This window comes from Perissodus microlepis, chromosome 7 (assembly GCF_051167445.1).
Source record: "Perissodus microlepis isolate ML-2025 ecotype Zambia chromosome 7, ASM5116744v1, whole genome shotgun sequence".
In the NCBI taxonomy this organism is placed as follows: Eukaryota; Metazoa; Chordata; class Actinopteri; order Cichliformes; family Cichlidae; genus Perissodus; species Perissodus microlepis.
The window spans coordinates 21554399-21576988 of NC_140467.1; the positions used below are offsets into that span (position 1 = coordinate 21554399).

Below are 22590 nucleotides of genomic sequence, written 5' to 3' on the forward strand. Positions count from 1 at the left end.
CAGTGTTAATTTAGACTGCTGGTGATGTGCGTTGCATTGTGTCATTATTTGTCATCAGTACTGATGTATCAATAAATGAGGAAAAATTTGAGGCTGGCGATTTGAGACGGGAGTTCTCTCTCCTTTTAAATGTGTACGGTCGGGTAGAAGTTGTGTGCAGAGGATGAACAAAATTAAGCCTTTTTAGTTTCTATCATTTATGTTAGAGGCTGAATTTGCTTTCTCCAACATACTGCCATACAAATGTGTGCCTAAACCTCTGGTCTGCATCTGTGCTCTCTGCATTCCTGCACGTGGCTAAACATCTGACTAGTAGCACAGTCCCCTCTCTCTCATCAAGCAGCCTGTCCCATTGTAGCTGTAAGAGGCCATCTGTCAGAGTGCTGACGGTGAGTGAACAGGCGTGTTTTGACAGCTGCTTCCCGAGGATGCTGTGTTGCTTTCATCAAGATATTTAGCATGTTCTTTGGACATATCTAGAGTTCACATTTATGATGAGTAGTTGTTAAGTAGTTTCCCTGACTGTTTCCTGGCCCCTGAAATGCCTTAACACATCTCCAGTCCTGACAGTGAAAGGCCAGCTGAGCCCTTCACAGTTTACATCTGTGGTTTTCTTCTGGGTAACATCATGGCAAACGTACATATTTTTTTAACCAAACACCGCAGCAAACAAGTGCAAAGTCATCTTCGAAACAAGCAAACATAATTTGAAATGTTATAAAAAGCTTGATAAAAGCAAAAACATTACTTGATTAAAATTTGTCTGGGCCACTTCCAGGACTCCTGCTAATTTTGGATCAATTTGTTAAAGTGTTGTTTAGACCACTTGCAGATACACATTTGCAGTTTCACCTTGGACATGAAACTTATGCAGAGAGAAAACATTGACTTCTGTGTTAAAGGGACTTTTACTTTTATGCCAAGAATATCAAACGTAGTTGGACCTGAGGCCCTGCTAAGGTAAGATCCAGAGGCCAGGGTAGAAGTGTGAACAGAAGCATGCTCTTTTTTTTTTCTCCCACCTTCCACCACTTCTTTGTTGAGTCGTGTGTAGTTACTGTAATGCCCTGAGGAATATGAAGGTTCACTACAAATCATCAAACCAAGTGTCCCGTCATACTGAAAAGGCAAAATCCTTTTGGCTGAACCAATACACTATATAGTTACTCTCCATAGTTGGCACCATGAGCCTCTCCACCCCTTTTGTTGAATAGAGGAAATCTAGCAGCCATTTCGGATTCATGAGTTCAAGTGGTCACAGCCACACTTCCAGGGAGCAATCTAAAAATAGTTGGAGCACTAGAAGCTGTGAAGAGACACACAATGACCTTAAAAGAAAAATATTTTCAATCTGGTGTGCTTTTTATTTTTTAATGAGTAGAGACATGAAAATTTTTTGATGGCACATTTTAAATGAATGATGTGACCTGTGGTGAAAGGGTGGCAGGATTGTTTTTGTAGTCTGCATCTTTTAATTGTTTCTTTACATATAGATCAGCTGTACTGAATACAAATGCTTGGATATAGCACATTTATATTGTTTTATACAGTTTACTGTTTTACACTATGGTCTGAGATGTTTGTACTAGTTACAAGGAGCTTACTAAAGATGAGCTAAGGTGGCCATTTAATTTTTTCTTTATTGGTTAATCTGATTATTTTTCCATTCGTTGATATACTATTTGGTCTCAGAAATGTCAGTGACATACAAAAACATTACCATTCAAAGAGTAATGGACAGTGTTGGGAAGGTTACTTTTAAAATGTATTCCATTACAGAATACAGAATACATGCCCCAAAATGTATTCTGTAACGTATTCCGTTACGTTACTCAATGACAGTAACGTATTCTGAATACTTTGGAATACTTAATATATTATCATGCTTTTTACAACAACGTGAATGTACTATTGCTGTGTGATTTATTACTATTACTGAAGGTCCGCGACTCCGAACTGTAGTAAAGGGACCTCTGACTAATACGGCGGGGTCCCTGTCGGCTCGTAGCCGAAAAATAGCTTTACTTTGTTGTGTGGGTCAACTTTTCTTGCGAGAGACAGAGAGAGGCGTTGAAAGACTGCTGCAACGGAACTTATTGTTTTCGGAGGAAAACACGAACACAGTGTACAGTCGAGTCTTAATAGCTTACTTACAGCTGGGCTCGTCAGGCTCTCTTCTTGGCTACAGTGGTTATTATTATATTTACATGCTTCCAGCTCCCGTTTTTGCTCGATGACAACTCGTACCTTTCCACTCCCCTTTTTCTCCCTCCTCGCGCTCACAGACCCATAACGTGTATGGCAGTCCATTCTCCCTGCAACACGGACTACACTGCCCATGATGCTACATTCTTTAGAGCTATGCTTGTAGCATTCTGCCTGTTAGCTTAGCACAACAACAACAACAACAACGAAAAGGCGCTCTCTCACCCAGGAAACACACAGTCGCAGAGAGAGAGAGAGAGAGCGTCGCCCTGTAACCATGGCAACCGTAACGCTGCTGCCTGGAACAACAGAACGTAGCTGTCAAACAAAACCCAAACAGTCCTGACCCGCGACAAAATGAAACAGGAAAGTACCGCAGTGTAATCCATTTATTTCAACAAAGTAACTGTATTCTGAATACCACCTTTTTAAACGGTAACTGTAACGGAATACAGTTACTCATATTTTGTATTTTAAATACGTAACGGCGGTACATGTATTCCGTTACTCCCCAACACTGGTAATGGATAATATTATTTTTTATTTTAGCTTTTGGAGACTTTTGAGTCTTGTTATGATAGGACAGGATAGCTGTCCTAGATGATCCAGTCTGGGGGAAATCATAGTATTTTTCGGACCATAAGGCGCACCAGATTATGAGGTGCACTGCTGATGAACGGGTCTGTTTTCATACATAAGGCGGACCAGATTATAAGGCGCATTAAGCGAAACAAAACAGTCAGATAAGTCAAACGTTACTCAACTCATTCTTCTTGCTTCCTCCACTTCCGTACCATTGATTCATTAATGTTGAATTCTCTTGCAGCTGCTCTATTCCAATGTTGTTGCAGTACTTTAATTAATAACCTCGTATCATGGATAGATTATCTCAGTTGTTCTCCTGACTGAAGTTTGGTCCGTTTACAGCATCCTGCCATGCGATTGCATTTGTCCCTAACCATCGGGAACCCTCAGGTTAACTTTTATTGAGTGGAAAAAAAGTTGGCGTTCATCCTCCAGCTTCAGTTTATGTTATGCTAACATAGCTGTGTCGCTAGCGATCACGTATCACATCATTATGTACCAGCTAGCCCAACTTCAATAACCCTACAAACGTCACTGCTGTTTAGTTTTCTGTCTTCATTTATGTTGGAAGTGATAGCAGAGCTGTACGGTTTAATCTTTTCAGAAATCTCTCAGTCAGAACATGCTATATCATGTTTAGGTGGAAGCTAACGAGCTAACTTCCTGCTAACTTCTAACTCCGTTAAATTTAATAAATCCTGTTTTCATGGATGCCTGGATATTAAACTTAATTGTTACACCTGGTAAAGCAGCAACACTGATCATTTTATTAAAGATGAAAGAATTTAGACAGTTTTTAACTCTCAGTGATGCCGCAGTGTTCGTTTGACTTTGGGACCTGAAACGGAATTTGAAACCTGATCACTCCGCAAGGCTCCTGACTACGGTAGCCTTACTGCTCCGACAATCCATCAAGCAGTGCGGCTTCATAGCTTGCCAAAGTCATACTAAAACATTTTTGACAGACTTTTGAGTGCCGTGTACAACATAAAATCAGTTCGAGGTCAGTAAGCACAACCAGAATTCATACATAAGGCACACCGAATTATAACGTGCGCGGTCGATTTTTAAAGGATTAATTAAAGGATTTTAAGTGCACTTTATAGTGCGGAAAATAGTACTTTTTTTTAGTTCTTGTCACAATGAGAAAAAGTCACCCACAAAATCATCTATCACATGTTTTACTTAATTGATCATCCCATATGTCAAAGGATAATATGTATTAGCTCAGCAACCATAATCTGTAACCTTCATGATGAGGCCATTATCAGCCTCTCACCTCCATACAGTCCAAATAAGGTTTCCTCAATGCGTAGCCCATCCATACCCCTCCCTTGTTTCCATCTGCCTAAAGCTCACAAAAGTGTTTGCTTAGCTGCCAGGTTATTGATTCCTGTGTGCATCAGGTGAGGGATGCAGTTACCTCCCCGGTCTTCAAATATGTAGCAGCATCAGGGTCAAGCCCACACTTTAGCATAGTGACTAGAATTATATTCCAAGTTATTTTTGTCGTGCTTTGCTGCAGCCGCCGAAATGAGCTTGTTTAAGCTGCAGTGCAGAGGGGAGGTGAGTTCACATGTTGTGTGTGTGCATGTGTGCGTCTGTTTGCCAGGGTTTATTTAGAGTTTATATTAACAGGGATATAACAGCAGGACTGACAGTCTGTTTTATTCATGAGCGTGTTAAGTGTGTACATTAAACAGCCGGCGTGGGAGCGATGCTTTGTGTGTTCCCGACTGTCACGCTGTAATACAAGAATGCAAGAATCATATTCATTTTATCACATTATAAACAGAGTAAGAAAATCTCTGAGAAATTCTGTGGATCCCACAACAACACACCGTACACACTGCTCTATCCTGCCTTCATTATTCAGACAGTGGATTGGGACAGGGAGGACTGGCTAATTACTTTAAATTAAAATGCATCTGTTGTTGAGTGGGTGCTCTCATTTGTCTTCCAGTCCCAACTACTGAAACACTGCAGGAAGGAAAAAAGGAAGGAAAGGGAAAAGTAGGACATTTATAGAGCTGTGCTCAATGGAGTGCAGCTCACTTAAAAGGAGCTCTAATAACCCCACATTTACACGGACATCTTTATTGAACATACTAAACACTTAGACTTCTTTAATTAAAAACTGCCTTACGGATACACTGTTCATTGAATTTAAGGCCGGTCTGCTTCTTTGATGCTATATTATCCCATTGCTGACGATTGCTGGCAAATTACAGTATCAGTGACATAATGTTTAGTTATTTAGCAAAAATATTCTCTGAGTGTGTATTATAGATGAATTATCAAACAGTACTTGGCTTAAGCATCTCCAGGCTTTCCTTGGGTTTCATAGTTCAGCAAAACTTTGGAATTTGGCAGGAGAGGCAGAGATGCTAACTTCCATTCTGATGGTATTCTCAGTAGACCTCAGTGCAGTGCAGCCAAGAACATGTTGATTTTTGAGTAAAGAAAAAAAAAATCATTTTTACTTTGACTAAAAAAAAAAAAAATCCTCCCTTTTATGCACTTACTGTGGTAGTGCTGGTATTACTGCTGTCTCCTCCTACACAAACAGAAAGACCTGCTGAACATAACTATTCTGCATGTGTTTTCTAGGGCGCAGTAAAGGGGAAATGTAGGCGATATCTGCAGACAAATTATTTAGAGATGCATTAAATGATTTTAGGGCAATTTGGGGAAGTGGAACAAGCTGAGATATCACCAAGTTTGGAGTTACTATAGTGTAGGTTGAGGCACGGAGCAGCACTCATGCTTACAGCTGTGCTTTTAGCTGCTTTTTTTTTTTTTTTTTTTTTTTTTTTTTTTTTTTAAAGAGGCCAATTATTCATTCACCTTTGGTTCTATTTCTGTCCTGTGTAATTTTTGAGAGAAATATCAAACTCTCTAGCTGTTAAATGCTCACCTACATTTGAACAACTGCAGACTTCATTGTTTGGTCTTTAGACTGAAGCTACATTAATCTAATCTAATAATTAAGTGAATGTGAACTAATATCCTTTTAAATTTTAAAGGTATATAAAGATATATTCATTTTAAATTTTTCAGTGCTAAATATAATAACTGAGTAGACAACTGCTTTTTCTTTGCAGACCACTGTGATTTATGGACCTGTCTTGTCAAGCACCTTATAAAAGCTGTTGTATTTTTACTGTTGTGGAAATGGAAGTAGGAAGAAAAAAAAAGGTTCAAATGGGGACAATTTCATGAAGAAAATTTGGGGTTAGGGATCTTTGCCCTGACACTAACTTTTTGTTTTTTTGTCTTCCATCATAGTACAGTATCTTTCCTCTCATTGCTTGAAGGTTGTGCCTTTGTGGGTTGTAACTGGCTGGCGTTATTGTCTCTGTATTTCTGCTGTGTGATTGCCTTCATTCGCTCTTTCTGTACTGGTCAGTGCTTATGTTGCCCTTGATGTTGTTTCTCTTGTTGGACAGCATGATATCACCCTGTCTCTCGGACTTGAAACCCATCTGGCGCTCTGTCTCTCAAGTAATGTCTGTGCCTCTCTGACCACTACTTGACCCAGCCTCCTTTCTCTTCCTACAGGCTAGCCACACTGGTATGCGCTCGTACATTTACAAGCAGACCTCTGTGATTGGCTCGCAGGCGGAGCACACTGGGATGCGAACCTATTACTTCAGTGCCGACACCCAAGAAGACATGAACACCTGGCTTAGGGCCATGAACCAGGCCACACTGATGCAGAACCACAGCGATGCAATGATCAGGTCATTATTAACATTATTCATCTCATTTTTTTTCTTTTCCTGTGTAACACAGCTGAATACAGTCCTATAGTTTAAATAGGAATGTTGTCATTCGCAATTTGAGACATGCTGTTTTTGCACTGTATCGTCTTATATCATACCTAAAGAGTCACAGAATAATTTAAAAAAATGTCCTGCTCCACTCTTGCTTCTCCAAAATATGATTGCAGTGAATTTGTTTGTAATATTAGTATCATTCAAAAAAATACATTCTGATTACTGATGTGGGTGCTTTTTTTTTTAACAAACAGCAGCTTCCTTCATGAATTATTAATATGTTTACGAGGGGCAGAGATCAAATCAGTCCATCATTCACAAGCAACCTCAGATACCCGCTGCTGGCACCTCTTTATTTTCATTATCTTGTTTTTTACTTTGGGGGCAGTCCCACAAGACTACACTAGTTGTTTGTGAATAACGGAAGGGAAACGTAGCTGAAGACAGCTTCCAGATGGGAATTTCTTTAACCTCTTTTTCACCCGTTTCCAGTGTTTTTAGAAGCTAAACTAAAAGTACTGTGACTGCATGCTTAAAGTACTTTTTAAAGGCTTTCATCTACAGTATGCAAAAAAAATTATTATCATTGCAAATGGATGGAATGCACATCTAGCAACACTATATTTAGCACAGTCCACAGTAATGAGGAGAAACCACTCACTGTAGTGCTAATTCATTCTGATATTTTTAGATGTGAGCCATTGACGGGGACAGTATCACCTGGGCTTGTCTGAACACCTCTTTAAAACTAAACTAACTATGATTTGGTGTGCCAGAGACTGGCCTATTTCTTCTGACTGAGCGCCTTTTTTTTTTTACATGGGATTTCATTAATGTGGTTGAAATAGAGATATGGTTACCAGGCTTTGAGTGTCATCTGTTTGCTTTGTGACTTCTTTGGTCTTTGCCTGCTCATAAAGCTAAGGATGCTGAGGAAAAGTTTCCCTTTCATGTGATAGTCACCATCTAGTACAAATTGAGTTCACTACAACAGAAAAGAAGATTAAAATGCTAGAACTTTGGCTTATAACGTGTACGGGGTATCCGTGAAATGAAATGAAACAGACTTGGTTGTTATTGAGGAGGAGCCACTGCAATCCTTCGAAAAGCCTGAGGAACAAAACTGCTATTCGAATTACAGATATTGTTAATTACATTGTTAAGGGTATAAGAGTGTAAAACGACAGCATTCATTGATTTTTGCCATCTCCACTCTCCACAGACCAGCTGATAAGTTGGAGAAGTTGTCGCAGCAGGCTGTCCCACAGACAAACCATGTAAGCCACCACAAGACCAAGACTTTCGATTCTGAGACAACAAGACAGATGATTCATGAGGTTCTCCTGGAGCCCATACACCGTGACGCAGAGGAACGTTGCAGCTTTCACAAAGACTCTCCTGCCACCATCATGTTGGATCCCCCCATAGGAAGCACTGGCCTAGAAATGGACACGCACACTTCCCTCCCATCTAATCCCGCACCCTCTGCCGTACCACAGCCAGATCACATTTCGGCTTCAGCGCCTGTGTCCAGGGTGCCGTCCCGTGCTCCGTCACGAGCCGCTTCGACTTTGCCCTCCAGCATTTGCACAAGAAATGGCCTGGTCTCCACACCCAGCCCCATACTGGAACCCAACGGCATCGCAGCAGGGACGTATCAAAGGGCCCCAGAGCCACCTGCTAATAACACACAAAAGCACGCTCAGAGGAGAAGTACCCTTGAGCAGGTGGAGCAGTGGGTCAAAGTACAGAAGGCTGAGTACAAAGGGTAGGTCATTGCAATATACAAAAATGTTTTTTTTTCTTTTCGAACAAAGTTACAAAGTGCTTCACAGAACAACATAGGAAACAAACAACAAATAAAAAATTTAAGAACAGATAAAAGTGAAACTTTATAAGGTATTGGAATGCTGGCAGCACAAGGAGATGAAAGTGAGAGATAAAGCCAATTTAAAAAAAAAAAACAAAAAAAACCCAGGTGAATTAGCAACAGATATGAAAAATTAAAGTACATTAAAAATTATCACTAGGAGAAGATGACAAAACAGTTATGAAGGTGAAAGTGGAGGCACAGAAAAAGCCTGCTTATGAAGAATATGTCTTTAAGAGGGATTTAAAAGATGATAGTGAGCTCCCCTTGAAACCGTCTCCTCAGATTGTTCCAAAGAGTGGGTGCCCTGATCGAAAAAGCCTGATTACCCTTGGTGCTCAGCCAAGGTTGTGTGATGGGCAGCAGAGCTTTAGGTAAGGGCTTAAGGCTATGACCAGGAGCATATGGTGTCAGAAGATCTGAAATGTACTTTGGTGTGAGCCCAGAGCGAACCGTAAAAATCAACACTAAATTCTCATAATTAAAACCTTAATTCTAAGATTAATGGGTAACCAATGAAGAGAAACTAAAACTGGAGTGACATGTTCTCTTTTTTTGGTTTAGTAAGAAGTCTGGCTGCATTTTGGAACAGCTATAAGTTGGTGTAGTCTTTGTAGCTTAAACGTGTAGAATAAATTGCAATAATCTAACAAAGAGGAGATAGAACCATGTATGACCATCTTTCCAATTGTTTTAGATGAAATCGAGCTGATCTTACGTCTCCTAATCTGCATAAAACAAGACTGGACAACTAAAATAACAAGCTTGTTTGACCTGAAGTCGTTGTTAAAAGTCACCCCAAGGTTTTTACAGTATTGGCCAAACTTTACAGATATAGAGCTCAGGTGTAAGGAGGCAGTGTGCCAGTAACATTTACTTCTGTATGTATAGTTGTCTGGCATCTGCATAGGAGATAAAACTCACACTATGCCTTCAAATGACGAACCTCAGGAGTAACGAATAAAGTATAAGTTTATATCAAATTAAGTGCTAATGATGTGTCAATGTTGCCTTTTTGCCCTTAGAAGTATCCTAATGTTTTCTTGCTGTTTCTACTTAACAGTGCCCCATCCAGAGAGAACACCCTCCCGCGTCGCACACCACCAACACAACACAAGTACACCTCCATGGACGCCTACCAAACCCTGCCAAAAACTCCTCGCCAAAGTCCCCCACCTGGCCGACTCGGCGAGTACAAGTACGCCCAGGACCGCCTGAGTCACTTCCGCCTGACCCCAGATCAGGGGGGTCCGGCGTCCAACACTGTCTGGCAACTGTATGAGTGGCAGCAGCGCCACCAGTACCGTCACGGCAGCCCTACCGCACCGCTTTACACCCCGGCCCCAGAGTATCCATTTGGCCCCCGCCCACCATCTACTGTGCCTCCCTCCTCTTCAGCACCTAGGTCAGAGGGCTCTCCTCGCTGTGTCTCAGTACCACCATCATCAGCAGACATACCTCCACCAGGCCCTCCTCCTGGCATCAGCCGAACCCTGTCCCCCGCACGGAGGCCACACACGCCGGCTGAGCGGGTGACAGTCAAGCCTGTGAGTGATATATCCGTGTTGAACATCCCCTTCACTGTTTCCCCTCGTAGGACCAAATCTCAGCTGTTTAAGGTAAGATAACCCAGCTACCATACTGTTCGTTATAGTGCTTCAGTGTTGTTATAGTTTTTAGGTTTCAGCTTTCATGTTTACAGTGCAGATTGTCCAGATTGTCATGCCTTATTCCAAAAAATAATTAAATTATTTTCTACATACAATACCCTAAAGTTTGCTTGATATTCTTGTAAAAAAATCTTTTGCCATGACACTCAAACATAAGCTTAGGTGCATTTTGTTTCGACTCATCATCAGTCAGATGTTTCTACAACTTGACTGGAGTCCACCTGTGATAAATTCAGTTGATTGGACATGATTAGGAAAACAATATAAGGTGCAATACTTAACAGTTAATGTCAGACCACAAACCAGCCCATGAAGTCCAAAGAATTGTCTGTAGACATCTGAGACAGGATTGTATCGAAGCACAGATGTGGGGAACATTACTGAAACATTTCTGCAGCATTGAAGGCTCAATGAGCACAGAGGCCTCCATCGTCTGTAATTGGAAGAAGTCTGGAACTACCAGTATTGTACTACCAGCCTGGCCAGTCTGAACGATCAAGGCAGAAAAGCTTAGACAGTGAAATAAACAAGAACCTGATGGTCACTCTGCAAAGCTTCAGTGTTGCTCTGTGGAGAAAAAAGAACCTTTCAGAACGGCAGCCATTTTTGCAGGACTCCGCAATCAGGCTTTTATGGCAGTGTGGCCAGACTGTAGCCACTCCTTAGTAAAAGCCACCTAACAGACTCTCAGACAATGAGAAACAAAATTTCTGGTGTGATGAAACAGAGATTGAACTCTATATCCTCAATACCAAGTATCGCATTGGGAGGAAATCGGGCCCAGCTTATCATAATAATCATCCCTAGAGTGAAGCATGGTGGTGGCAGCGTCATGATGTAAGGATGTTTTGATGTGGGAGAGTAGTCAGGATGAAATGCAGATAAATGATGAATGCAGCATTTCATAGAGGCGTCCTTGATGATGACCTGCTCCAGAGTGTGCTGGATCTGACTGGGGTGAAGGTTCATTTTCCAGCAGGACAATAAACCAAGCTAGCCAAGCCAAGATAACAAAGGAGTGTCTTAGAGAGCAGTCTGTGAATGTCCTTGAGTGGCCTAGCCAGAGCCCAGCCCTGGAGATATGTGAAAATGGCTGTGCACTTGACAAGAGAAACTGCCCAAAAATAGGTGTGTCAACTTTGTAGCATCACACTCAAAAAGACTTTAGGCTGTAATTGTGGCTGTAGTTTCCAGATACAGTATAATTAATGCATGAAAGAGAAAAGATAACATTAATAACGTCCAGGTTCCTGTAGGCAAAGTGGTGATACTGTGCACAGAGAAGTGTCCACACACACTGTGAAAATTACAGGCAGTTTTAATCAACGGAATGAGATTAAAACTTTACATAACGGGGGAAGAAGCACCGTTTTTTGGCATCATAATTACATTTTAGGCAGTTAGCTTACACTCTCTGAATCATCTTATGATGCCCAAATCCCCAGATGCACAAGATTTAATCACATAATAATAATACAAGAAAATGGGGGAAAAAAAAGAGAAGTATTCCAAAGAAATGTTGTGATGTACGAGGGTTATGTTCTGTAATGATAGCTTGTGTAGATGTTCTTGATTAGGATGACAGTACACAAACTACTGTCACAGATTCTGTTGCAGATATTGATAAATGTATTTCATCTAATTCTTACTTCCAAGATTGCACCATTGTCTGATTTCCCCCCTGTTAAATGCAATATCAGTTAGTTTTGTATTCAGAAAAGTGTTAGTCATTCTGAACATCGTAGGCACATGTTGGAACTTGCCTCATTGTATCCTCGCTCACTATTCTCACCCAAGCAGACGTATACATTATACATTGTTGACAACACATTTTCTCACTTATTCAAAGCATGTAAATAAACATCTGCCCATTTGTGTGTGAGTACACCACTTTTAATATGGAGAGAAAAATGATGGATAATTACATCCACACACATTTTGCCCTGAGATTTAATAAGATGTTAAGATGTTAAGATCCCATCAAACATTGCATCTTCTAAAACAAGACTTGTGGCATGCTGCATTCACTCGTTCTAGAAAATAGTGTCTAGAGTAAGACTGGATTGAATCTGTAATAAATATTTAATATGAATGAAGTCTAATATGAAATTTTAATCTTACTTCTTCAAACAGTCTGCATGAATGCGTTGTCTGTGTGTTATAGGCTGCTACTGTTGAGAGACGATCAATGCCTCCGTCCGGCTACATCACTCACACAGTCAGTGCACCCAGCCTTCATGGCAAAACGGTAAGTTTCTCAAATAAACATATGAAATGTGAATGTGAATGTGAATTTTAAAGGTTGTATAAACTTGTTGTTTATACATAGCTTTTCCATCTCAATAAGTCAGTGACTCGGGGAATATTTCTCTGCTATGAGTGAATTTTGATTGCTATAAACCAGTCATTAATAAGTCTTTTTTTGTTGTTGTTCTTGACCAGTTGGCAGTAGCCTATGTTGTTGTCCTCCTGCCTTTTGTTTCAGCACCATTCATCCTCCTTATTTTAGCTGCAAATTAGCCATTGACTAAACAATTTGCCAATTAGTTGTGTGAAGTGACCTATAGTATTTAAAGAAGAGCAGTCTGAGCGAAGCTTTTGTGGTTAGTATTAAGATTTGCTAGATTGAATCTCTTGTGATGCATGTGACAGCCCGAGGAGCTCACTCTGCTCCTTATTCAGCTGCGTCGCCATCAGGCCAAGATGGCTTCCGCACGTCAGCAAACGTTAGCCCAGCTCCAGCGGCTCAATGGTCCCAAAGATCCTTTCCAACACAACCACCTCTTCAGTGCTACCACCACTAGCACCAGTCCCCTCCTCAGCACCGGCCCCTCTCCCGTGTCCCATGTTGGACACATGGGCCTCTCGGCATCACTTGGCCCTTGCAACACCCAGGTGGGGGCTAATGCGGCACGCCTGCCTGTCTGCCCCTCATTTTACCAGGGACTCATAGAGGTTGCCACTAAAAATTGTGCAGGGCTGCATTAGTCTTAAATCATAAATACCATTTCAGTTTTATAGCTTATTTTATACACATAACTCTTTAATTTGTTCCTAATGTAATGCATTATTAGCATTTTCTGGCTCAATATTTATGCACATTATTTATACCACTGTGGAAGGTAGGGTTAGTCAGTTTGTCTGTGGGAGGAAGCTGAGGTATCCAGAGAGAACCTGCACAGGTACAAAAAGGTTCTGGGTTTGAAATTCAAATCCAGAACTGCTTTTTTGTGTGTGCTAGGAGTCAGACCACAGTGTTGCCCTGTAGAAAACAATCCTAATTAAGATAAGTGGTTACAGTACTGGTTTACAAAAACAAAAATATTGTGTGTGATTTCTTTGGTCAGTGTAAAGTCTCTTTTAGAGTGTTGAAAACCTTTGATCTTTAACAAGATTTTGTGAAAATAACCTTTTGATTTTGCATTCAAATTTCTGTAAGTAATCTTAGTCACCAGTTCATCCTGGCATTTTCTCTTGAGACACCACAAGGTCAGGTGGTAATTTTCAGAAAATCTGTTTTTAAAGTGCCTATGGGTTTCTATTATGTAACTTCAAGTGAAGTTCTCTATAGTGAAAGCAGCTGCATTTCTCCAATCCTAAGTAATTTTTGTAACCCTCCTCGTCCTGCGATCATGCAACACCAAGTCTGGAGTGAGTGTGCTTTTCACACTAGAAACCCAAAAACATTAATACACAGTTTATACAGTATCGCATCAGCTTATAGTCTCAAACACGGCATCTTCTCAAGGGTATTATACTGCCTAAAAATACTTTTATTGAACTGAGGCTTTCAGTGTTCACCGATACTGATATCGCCTACTTCCATTCACGTCTAAACAGTCTTTATACTGTATTGAAAAGTTACCAACTGTAAAAACATATAAAATCTGAAATGGTGATCAAGAAAACTCAGATGATGAATGAAGCCCAACCAAACGACTCAATAAGATCCTAGTATCCTTATATTAGTGGCAACTTCTACTTTAAAGTTCCTTTGCTTAGCATCGAGAACCATCTGCCTCTTGTCCATGTGCTGTTCTTGGCTGGTCAGTTTCCATGTCGTGCTTCTACTGATACTGTTCATGGCATGTTGTGTTGCTCTCTTTTCGACGTCCACAAAGCCATCCCATGCTTTAGCAAACTGGCAACCTGTGGATGTGTTGTTCAGCTTGGTCCTCTGATGCGTGAGTCTTATTTTCGGCTGTATAGAAGTTTGCTTCTTCTACTTCTTTCTTCTATTTTACTTTTGAGTGACACGTACGGGCTGAATTCAAAGTTGAATTCAACAATATCTCAAGATCTTCTACTTCTTCTAAGAGATCTGGTTTCTGCTCGTCCTGTGATGCAACTTCTCTGATCATGAAATAAATGAACACATTTTTACTGTGTGTCTCAGTGTATTGTGGTGCATGTGTGCGTAGACATATAACAGCAAGTCACACACATCATATTTGATACCAAAATCTCCCGGGATTCAAAATTAATAGTTTCTGTTGCTTCTATAAATTGATGTTTCAGTGGATTGTTTAGTTCCTGTTGGCACAAATCGGTAATCCAAGCTCGCATATTTGTCATCTTCTAGGCTGATGACACCTATATGCAGCTGAAGAAGGACTTGGAGTATCTGGACCTAAAGGTGAGAAGTTGCTATTTTAGCTATTTTAATGAATCTTTTCCTTTACTTTAAGTGTTTTTTTTCCTTCAGCTGCGCCTTTCTGATTTGAAATGTCTCTAGTGTAATCTAACACGCGTGGTGATTCTTACTGACAGCCACTTCCTTCACCCTTGTTGATCTGTTGAGCGGAGACAGCTACAAATGTTGTAGCTACAAAAGGAGATGTTCAAGCATCTGTGTGGGACCAAACATCCCTAAATCCTTGCAGTGATCTTCTAACTCTTTGAGTGGTTTTAGAAGCATCTCACAAAAGCAGCCGCCATTTTGTGATTGCGGCTCTGTGTCTTTGTGATTTTTGACTCCCAGATCAGAGCTCTAGAGCCCCTGATCCTCGCAGTTCACAGTTTACTACTGCACTGCACTGCTGGGCCTCTCAGGCCTCTAATGAACGTAAGCTCTGTGTATGCGCGCATGTATGTCCAATATGTGCACTATATTAAAAGATGTGGAGCTGTGTGTAGTATGGCTGTGTTTGTGGGTGTGATTCCTGCTCGTGCATGTTTTCTTAGTGTTCAGAGGGACACAAGCTCAGTAGTCTGTGTGTATGGGGTGTGTGTATGTTTAGACGTTTAGAGAGTGTGTGTTCTAGAAAGACCATCCCATTGCCTACAGCACTGCATCTACAGCTTGAACTGAATATGATGTCTTCTGTCCATGTTCACACAACCCCCTCCCACCATGTGGCGATGTTGATGGCGCTGTTAAATAATGGGCATGGGATGGCTCGGCAGTGCATGTGTTGTGGCTGTGGCTGTGGCCCGGTGGTTGAAAAGCCAGCTGCTTCTACCATCGTCTCTGAAACGCTGCACCTCCTTGACAATGATGCAAGGCTCTACTGTGTCTTGTTTATTTATTTGTTTGTTTTATTTAAAAAAAGGGAACACACTCCTAAAATAAAATGAGCAAAACAAAAAAACGTCTAAACATGAATAAAAAAGAGCTGTCATCAGTGACTTTTAGTGTTAAACATGGTGCACATGTGCTATATTCTGAGATTTGTAAAGCTAGCGAGCGTAACGCCAGTAAACTTCACAGTGGGCACCTGAAATTCGCTCCACGGCGCATTCTTCAAAGATCTGTTTTTTCACGAAAAAAAAAAAAAACAGCAAGTGGAAACCGATAAGTCATTTTGTGCAGAGCTTCAAAGTCTCCATAGCCATTGTGTTGTTCATGGCAAGAGCTGATTTTGTGTGGCAAAAGTCTCGTACTGTTATGTACACAAGGCTTAGGGAATGTGTCATAGATAGCCTGTCGCAGCCCATAATAGTTTGTAGCCGGTCTCTGTGTTTTGCATTTCCCTTACTTCAGCACAGATGTACCATGGAGTCGTACACTTTTTTACCACAACACTAATATCTTAAAATATTAATTTTGGAATTTCCAGGTAGCTGGAAATCAGGCACTGAAGGAGTCAGGAAAACCTGTCAAGGTTGCAGAAAGTGATGTGGATGTAAGTACGAGCTTGTTGACTGCACTAGAAAAAAAACATAAACAAAGATACACTTTAGACTCTGTGATGAGGTTGTGTTTGGTAATATTCAGTTGTTACTTTGATGTCTCGAGAACCTTTTAACCAATCGGTGAAAAGCGTGTTGGTTATGAAAATGTTTGTTTCAAAGAATTTGTTGACATTTCAGGATGCTGTAGGGTTTTTTTGTTATATGTTTCTATTACAAACTGCATTTACCTGAATGAACAAAGATATACATATGTTCAAGGACTTTTCTATTTGATGCATATTCAGAATATTCATAAACAGGTTTAATGTTTTTATGTAATAGGTGAAACAGTCAAACACTCATTCGCTGCCTTTCAGCCAAGAGAACACTTAATTCTAGTTTCTTCTGACTGTTGTGGTTCAGTTGGGAGAAAAGCGAGGGCAATTTAGGCAAAACAAAATATGGATCCTGTGAAAAAAGTGTGGGTGGACACTTAGATTTAAGGAGAAAAAAATCTTGCGGAGAATGTTAATAGTTAAAAGCTTTGAGTCTTTCAGTCTTATAATTTCCTGCAGCTTTTCAAACTGTCTTTGTTTTCTCTTATGAAAGTATTTCTCACAATTTGCTTCTCACACACTGTTTATTTAAAATTTATGAGCATGTTGTCTGCAATGAATATTTGAGGAGCTCCAACAACAACATCGCCATGGAGACAACTTGTAGATTAATAATTTATTCAGTGGAATATAAAAACCAGTGTAAAAGAAAAAACAATATATACAGAGAGGTACTTTGTTCACATTAAGATTTTAACTTTGAACCTTTTTACATGCATGATGTGTTGCTGTTTTAAAGCAGGATGATGAAGTGATCCCACCTTTGCTTTCAGTTCAATCAGAGATTAATTAACAAGGCTCTGAGAGTCTGACACTGTAATTAAACATGTCAGGTGGGTTGCACCCACTTTGTTTAATTGCTTCACTCACAGTAATTTTAAGTACACCAAAACGAGACAGCGGAGTTGTAGGGCTGCAAATCTCAAGTGTGCTAAACCCGTATGCATTAAAATGGACGTACGTATACACAAGTATGTGTGCCCTCATGTTACTATAATGCTCACACATGCTTACGCTCAGAGACGTTTTCATTCACTGCACCTACACAAACAAGAGGAAGTTGTAAATTAAGCAAATGGGCCACTTAATTACCAGAGGTCAAGACGCACATACACGCACACACTTTGGTGAGCACTTGAGGCATTTTATCTGTGAGTGTACAAAGGACCCCCCTTCCATTCCTTTCCCTGCCCACTCGACTCTTTGTCTCCATCTGCAGGTGAAGTTGAGTCGGTTATGTGAACAGGACAACATACTAAAGGATCTGGAGGCGAGGATCAGCTCCCTGAAGGACGACAAGGTACACAGTAGTAGTTAGAAAGACTTTAAGCCAGCCATGCCAGGACATTCTACCCGCTGTAGTCAGTCAGATGAGTCAGCCTGATTCTGGCTTATCAGTCTGAATGGAAAGTGTTACAAAATTCTAGGAAATATTACATAAAGTGCCCCATACTGTGATTAGTTGAAATATATTTGAGTTTAATAGCTTAAAGCAGCTGTCAAAGTATGTGGCAGCACACATCAGAGTCAAAACAAGTTTCCTGCTAAATGTAACCTTCACTGTCATAATTAGGAAAGTCGACTGAAGTAGAGACAGACGCTTTATTTACCTCAGCTTTTACTGTTACAACCCCACATGAAAGTACACATTCCTCATCAGATTCTGAATACAACAAAGTGTTAGTTGCAAAATAATGTAGGTACCGTAAGGCGTGCAGTTAAAGTCTGACCATATACAGCTCAGGATCTACTTTAATGAAAGTCAGTCGGTATCTCATGGCAGCGCAGCTCTGTGGAAACATGCTGCCCCCTGGAGGTATTTTAAAATAGTCATCTGCTGAATAGTAAGTGTCCATTTATAGAACAGCATTCTACAAACAAGCCAGGGGTCGGTTGCTCTCTGTTCATCTCATGCTGATCTCAACCTTGTCTCTTCAGGACAAGCTGGAGAGTGTATTAGATTTGTCCCATCAGCAGATGGAGCAGTACCAGGAACAACCAGCTCATGCCCACAAAATCGCCTACCAGCAGAGGCTGCTGCAGGAAGATCTGGTGACGATCAGGGCGCAAATATCCCGCGTTTCCACGGTATCTATGACTGAGTGTTATTGTATAAACACTCATTTCACAGTCCACACATAATTCTACAAATGCATTTGTTTCAATGCTTGCAGCTGCTTGTTATTATGTGCCATATGGTTAACAGTGTGCCTCTAATACACTTTGTGTGTGTATACAAACTGTGTGTATACAAACTGTGTGTATACAACTTAACAGGAAAAAGCTCATGGCCTTTATATCTTACATGATACCGTGTAGATTAATTATTTATTTATTCATCATGTTATAATGTGCTCCATTATTGACTTATGGGTTTTTGGTTTGTATTGTTTTTTTTATGTGGGGAGGCTGAAATGGGCATGTGGGGATGGATGACTGCAGATCAAACCTCCCTACAGGCACAAATAAGAGAACCTGAACCTGTTTACCGTGGGACTATGTATTAAGTCTTTCTGCATGTGTGTGTTTGTTTAATGCAGGAGATGGCACATGCCTGGGAGGAGTACAGCAGGCTTGAGAATTCAGTAGAGCAGTTGAGGCTAGCACTGCAGGCACAGATGAACCACAGCTCCACCTCTCAGGTAAAACGTGTTACTGCATGTTAGAGCGGAGCCAATCTAGTTCTGGATTTTCAGTTAAAACAGGCATTTACTCATAGCCTGGATTTTATATGGCGCTTCTTTGTTTTTGAAGACTATTTTTATTTTTATTTATTTATTTTTTTGTATTTTGTCATCACTATATTGCTCGAGTGCAGACTCTCACACTCGGAATAAAATAGAAACATTGCATCAGCAATTTTAGAATTGCAGCAACTTTTACATAGTGTGTGTCCCTCTGTGTAAAAATAGTTTAATAATATGCTCAAACATAAGTGAACAACTGAAGAGCAAGCAGTTTCATAGCCGGGCCTGTTTAATAGTCTTTCTTTTTAGTATTAATCAATAGGTCAGTTGTGGTCTAGAGAATTGTTGATGCAAGTAGAAGAGGGCATCATTCGCCTGAAAAATCATCAGTTGGTAAATTCTTAGAAGGGAATGCACAGACAACACAACACCACCAAAAGACCTGCACAATCAAATAGAGAGCTAAAGTGGAAGACAGTAGAACATTTTCCTTGGTAATAAAAAAAATAAGCCCTTTACTAGATGTAGCCAAGTATGAAAAGCCCTTGAGGAGATGCATATATGTACTAGAGATGGACCGATCCGATATTACGTATCGGTATCGGTCCGATACTGACCTAAATTACTGGATCGGATATTGGAGAGAAATAAAAAATGTAATCCGATCCATTAAATATCAAAAAAGCACCTCACAAAACTTGCAACATGGCGTAACTCGGCTCATAACCTTAGCACGTCGGAGCAGTATGCATCACGGGATATAGCGGCTGTGGCGTGCGAGACCTGTCGACGGTCTGGTTGAGCATTTGGAGCCTCGCTACAAAACCGGCATTTCATCTCCGATGAAGTTATCCCAGAGAGAAGTAAAGCAAGTGTGTAAGTTCATCTCTGAATGTTTGTAAAGCATTCCCGCGTTAAGCTTAACAACAGATATATGGAGTGACCGCCTCTCTCTCTCTCTCTCTCTCTCCTGCTGCTACTTCAATCATGAAACTGATCAATGATCAGCTGATCGGCTTTTCTGTCGCGAGTCCGTTTCTCTTGTTTGTTTTTGGCCCACTTCGCGCCAGAAAGAGGAAACCAGCGGCTGAACAACAGCAGCACGTTTAACCTTGATAATCTGTTGTTAGAATTTATTCAATATTACTTTGTACACCACGATCCTTTTCTACGTAGCTGACGGCTGGTAACTGTGCAGTGGCGGATCTAGCAAAGTTTAGCCAGGGGGGACCGATAGGACATTAACAGGGAAAAGGGGGCACAAAGACATACATTTCTTTCTTATTCTCATTTAAAATGTCTAGCTTTTAATAATTAATTATCTGAATCTTACACCCAAAGTTTTAATCTGATGTAAAATGTATAGAAGTCCATTACTGTATATAGTAACTGTTAAGTCTAATATACCCTAGTAAGCTATACTACTTTTTCCTTTGGGAAGATACCATCTGTGCAGTCTGTAATTCTGTTGAAGAAAAATGTTGAATTTATTTAATTATTCTTGAAAAATAATTGATTTCTGTGTATTTTTTTTCACACTGCATCAAATTAAAGTTGATTACGTTGATTAAGCATCATGAGGTGGAGGGTGGGGGGTGGTTCCCTATTTTTTTTTTTTTTTTTTGCTGGGAGTTTGCAACCCTATTAGTTAGGTTGGTAACTCTTTAAAATACCAGAATAGGGAGGATGGAGAAGGTTTAAGTTTATTAGATTGATCAGTGTTGCTGAACTATGAAATATTTTGGGTGCAGTGTATTTTTTACATACAGGGATAACAGAATAGCTTTAGTGTTGTTGTTTTTTTTAAACTTGAGTTTGAACTTATACAAAATGCAGCAAGATATTTAAAAAAAAAACAGTTTTATTTATTAATAAACACACTATATCGGATTCATATCTGTATCGGCCGATATCCAAATTTATGATATCGGTGGTGGTATCATGCCATCTCTAATATGTACACATGTCATATGTATGAGCAAGAAACTTTCAAGAACAGAAATATGCCCTTTTATTTTTCTTTGAAGTGCTGGGGCACCGGTTCAACATTTACTGGTTTTAGACATTTATACAGCTAAAACTACAAGAAGTAGCTCATCTCATTCGTTTATTTTCCAGTCCAGTGCAAATTAGAAGGAAAACATCCCAACAATAACCTAACTACAGTTACAGGCCCGATTTTGTAAATGAAGATGAGGCCAAAATGAAACCACATCAAATATGAGGTGAACTGAGTCAGATTCCTTCTGCTGATTTTGTCTTTATGTTGTTATACAGCAAGAGAAAGCTGAGATGAAGCGTGAGCTGTGGAGGATTGAAGATGTGATGGCCGGACTGAGTGCCAGCAAAGCCAACTACAAGATTACCATCGACTCTGTCCAGAACCCAGGTAGAGAGCCCAAAACCAGAGCACTCAGTGCAGGGACTGGTAATGATAACCAGATAGGAAGAGAGTCGTTAAGATCCAATAAAGGCCTTGATCTCAACACACCTTGTAGGTGTATAGCTAAAAATGGCCACATGGTCTGATATTTAGTATTTTATATTCTGTGCATATTGTGCTGTAATTACTATTACAGTGAGTCTGACTATGTCACTGACTTTCATTCCCTGTTCTTCTGCTTTCCAGTCAAACTTGGATTGAAACTGTATTTCTCTTACTCCTTCTCTCAGTGTAAATGAATAAGAATGTCTTCCTGTGCCTGGGTGTAAACCTCAGTGTAAAACGTCTTATATTTAAAATCTAAATTCTGATTTCTCTGCATTCACACATCCCACCAGAGAGGAAATTAGTGCCTTCAGTGTCAGAACCAGCAGTGCCTTCTCCCAGTGCAGAGATTCAGCCTCCTCCTCGCAGCTCCATCCCAAACATCCACTCTTATACTTTGCCTCACAGCACTGTGCCAAAGTGGGTGAGTGCCACAGCTCTGCTGGTAAAAACGTCAGAGTCAGCTGAAAGTTAACTTTCACGAAGTTGCTGGATTTAGTCTATTTTACAAATGAAATGTTATCAGCAAAATAACGGTGCTTTCTTGTCCTCGTTGTTGCACAGGCAGAGGACAGTGCCCCACCCAGGCCACCACTGCCTCGCCAGTACGACTATGAGGATATACCTCCTGTGGTTCCGCCCCTCCCCAAAGAGGCCTCAGTTATCCGCCACACATCGGTGCGTGGGCTGAAGCGCCAGTCAGATGAGAGGAAGAGGGACAGAGAAAGTGGGCAATATGTTGTCAATGGAGACTATAAGGTACGCCGCCATTTACTCCCTGTTGTTGTGTTAATTCTCTGTGTGTATTTTCTCTACAGGTTAGGTCAGTTAAATATCTCATTTTATATTGTTCGCTGCAGCCAAAGAAGTCTATCCAGTCCAACTTCCTGTTTAATCTTTTCTGGTTTCAGACTGACTTGCGTTCATACCTGAGTGAACCAGAGCTGCCAGGAGTAAACCACCACAACATTGGGTCTGACACTGACTATCAGTATTTCTCAAGTAAAGGTATCTGAAAAGTAATGTGTAAATGATATATGGTATCTGACTGGAAAAGGTTTCCTGTTGAACTTGAT

General features: G+C 40.5%; 1 protein-coding gene across 17 annotated transcripts in view; it reads left to right on the top strand.

Annotated features, from left to right (window-relative positions):
• LOC146383036 (pleckstrin homology domain-containing family A member 7-like) overlaps positions 1–22590 on the top strand; it is a 140289-nt gene that overhangs the window by 109476 nt on the left and 8223 nt on the right. For 7 of the 17 annotated variants that reach the window (XM_084934130.1, XM_084934132.1, XM_084934134.1 and 4 more), the window contains 15 exons: positions 6352–6533; positions 7792–8337; positions 9503–10058; positions 12274–12357; positions 12762–13004; positions 14692–14745; positions 15091–15174; positions 16169–16234; positions 17559–17639; positions 18278–18427; positions 18880–18981; positions 21304–21415; positions 21808–21938; positions 22079–22273; positions 22426–22522. In XM_084934130.1, the coding sequence (XP_084790256.1) occupies positions 6352–6533; positions 7792–8337; positions 9503–10058; positions 12274–12357; positions 12762–13004; positions 14692–14745; positions 15091–15174; positions 16169–16234; positions 17559–17639; positions 18278–18427; positions 18880–18981; positions 21304–21415; positions 21808–21938; positions 22079–22273; positions 22426–22522 (2683 nt within the window). The remainder of the gene's footprint in view (positions 1–6351; positions 6534–7791; positions 8338–9502; positions 10059–12273; positions 12358–12761; positions 13005–14691; positions 14746–15090; positions 15175–16168; positions 16235–17558; positions 17640–18277; positions 18428–18879; positions 18982–21303; positions 21416–21807; positions 21939–22078; positions 22274–22425; positions 22523–22590) is intronic. The other 10 variants (XM_084934133.1, XM_084934145.1, XM_084934146.1 and 7 more) reach the window with 8 other exon arrangements.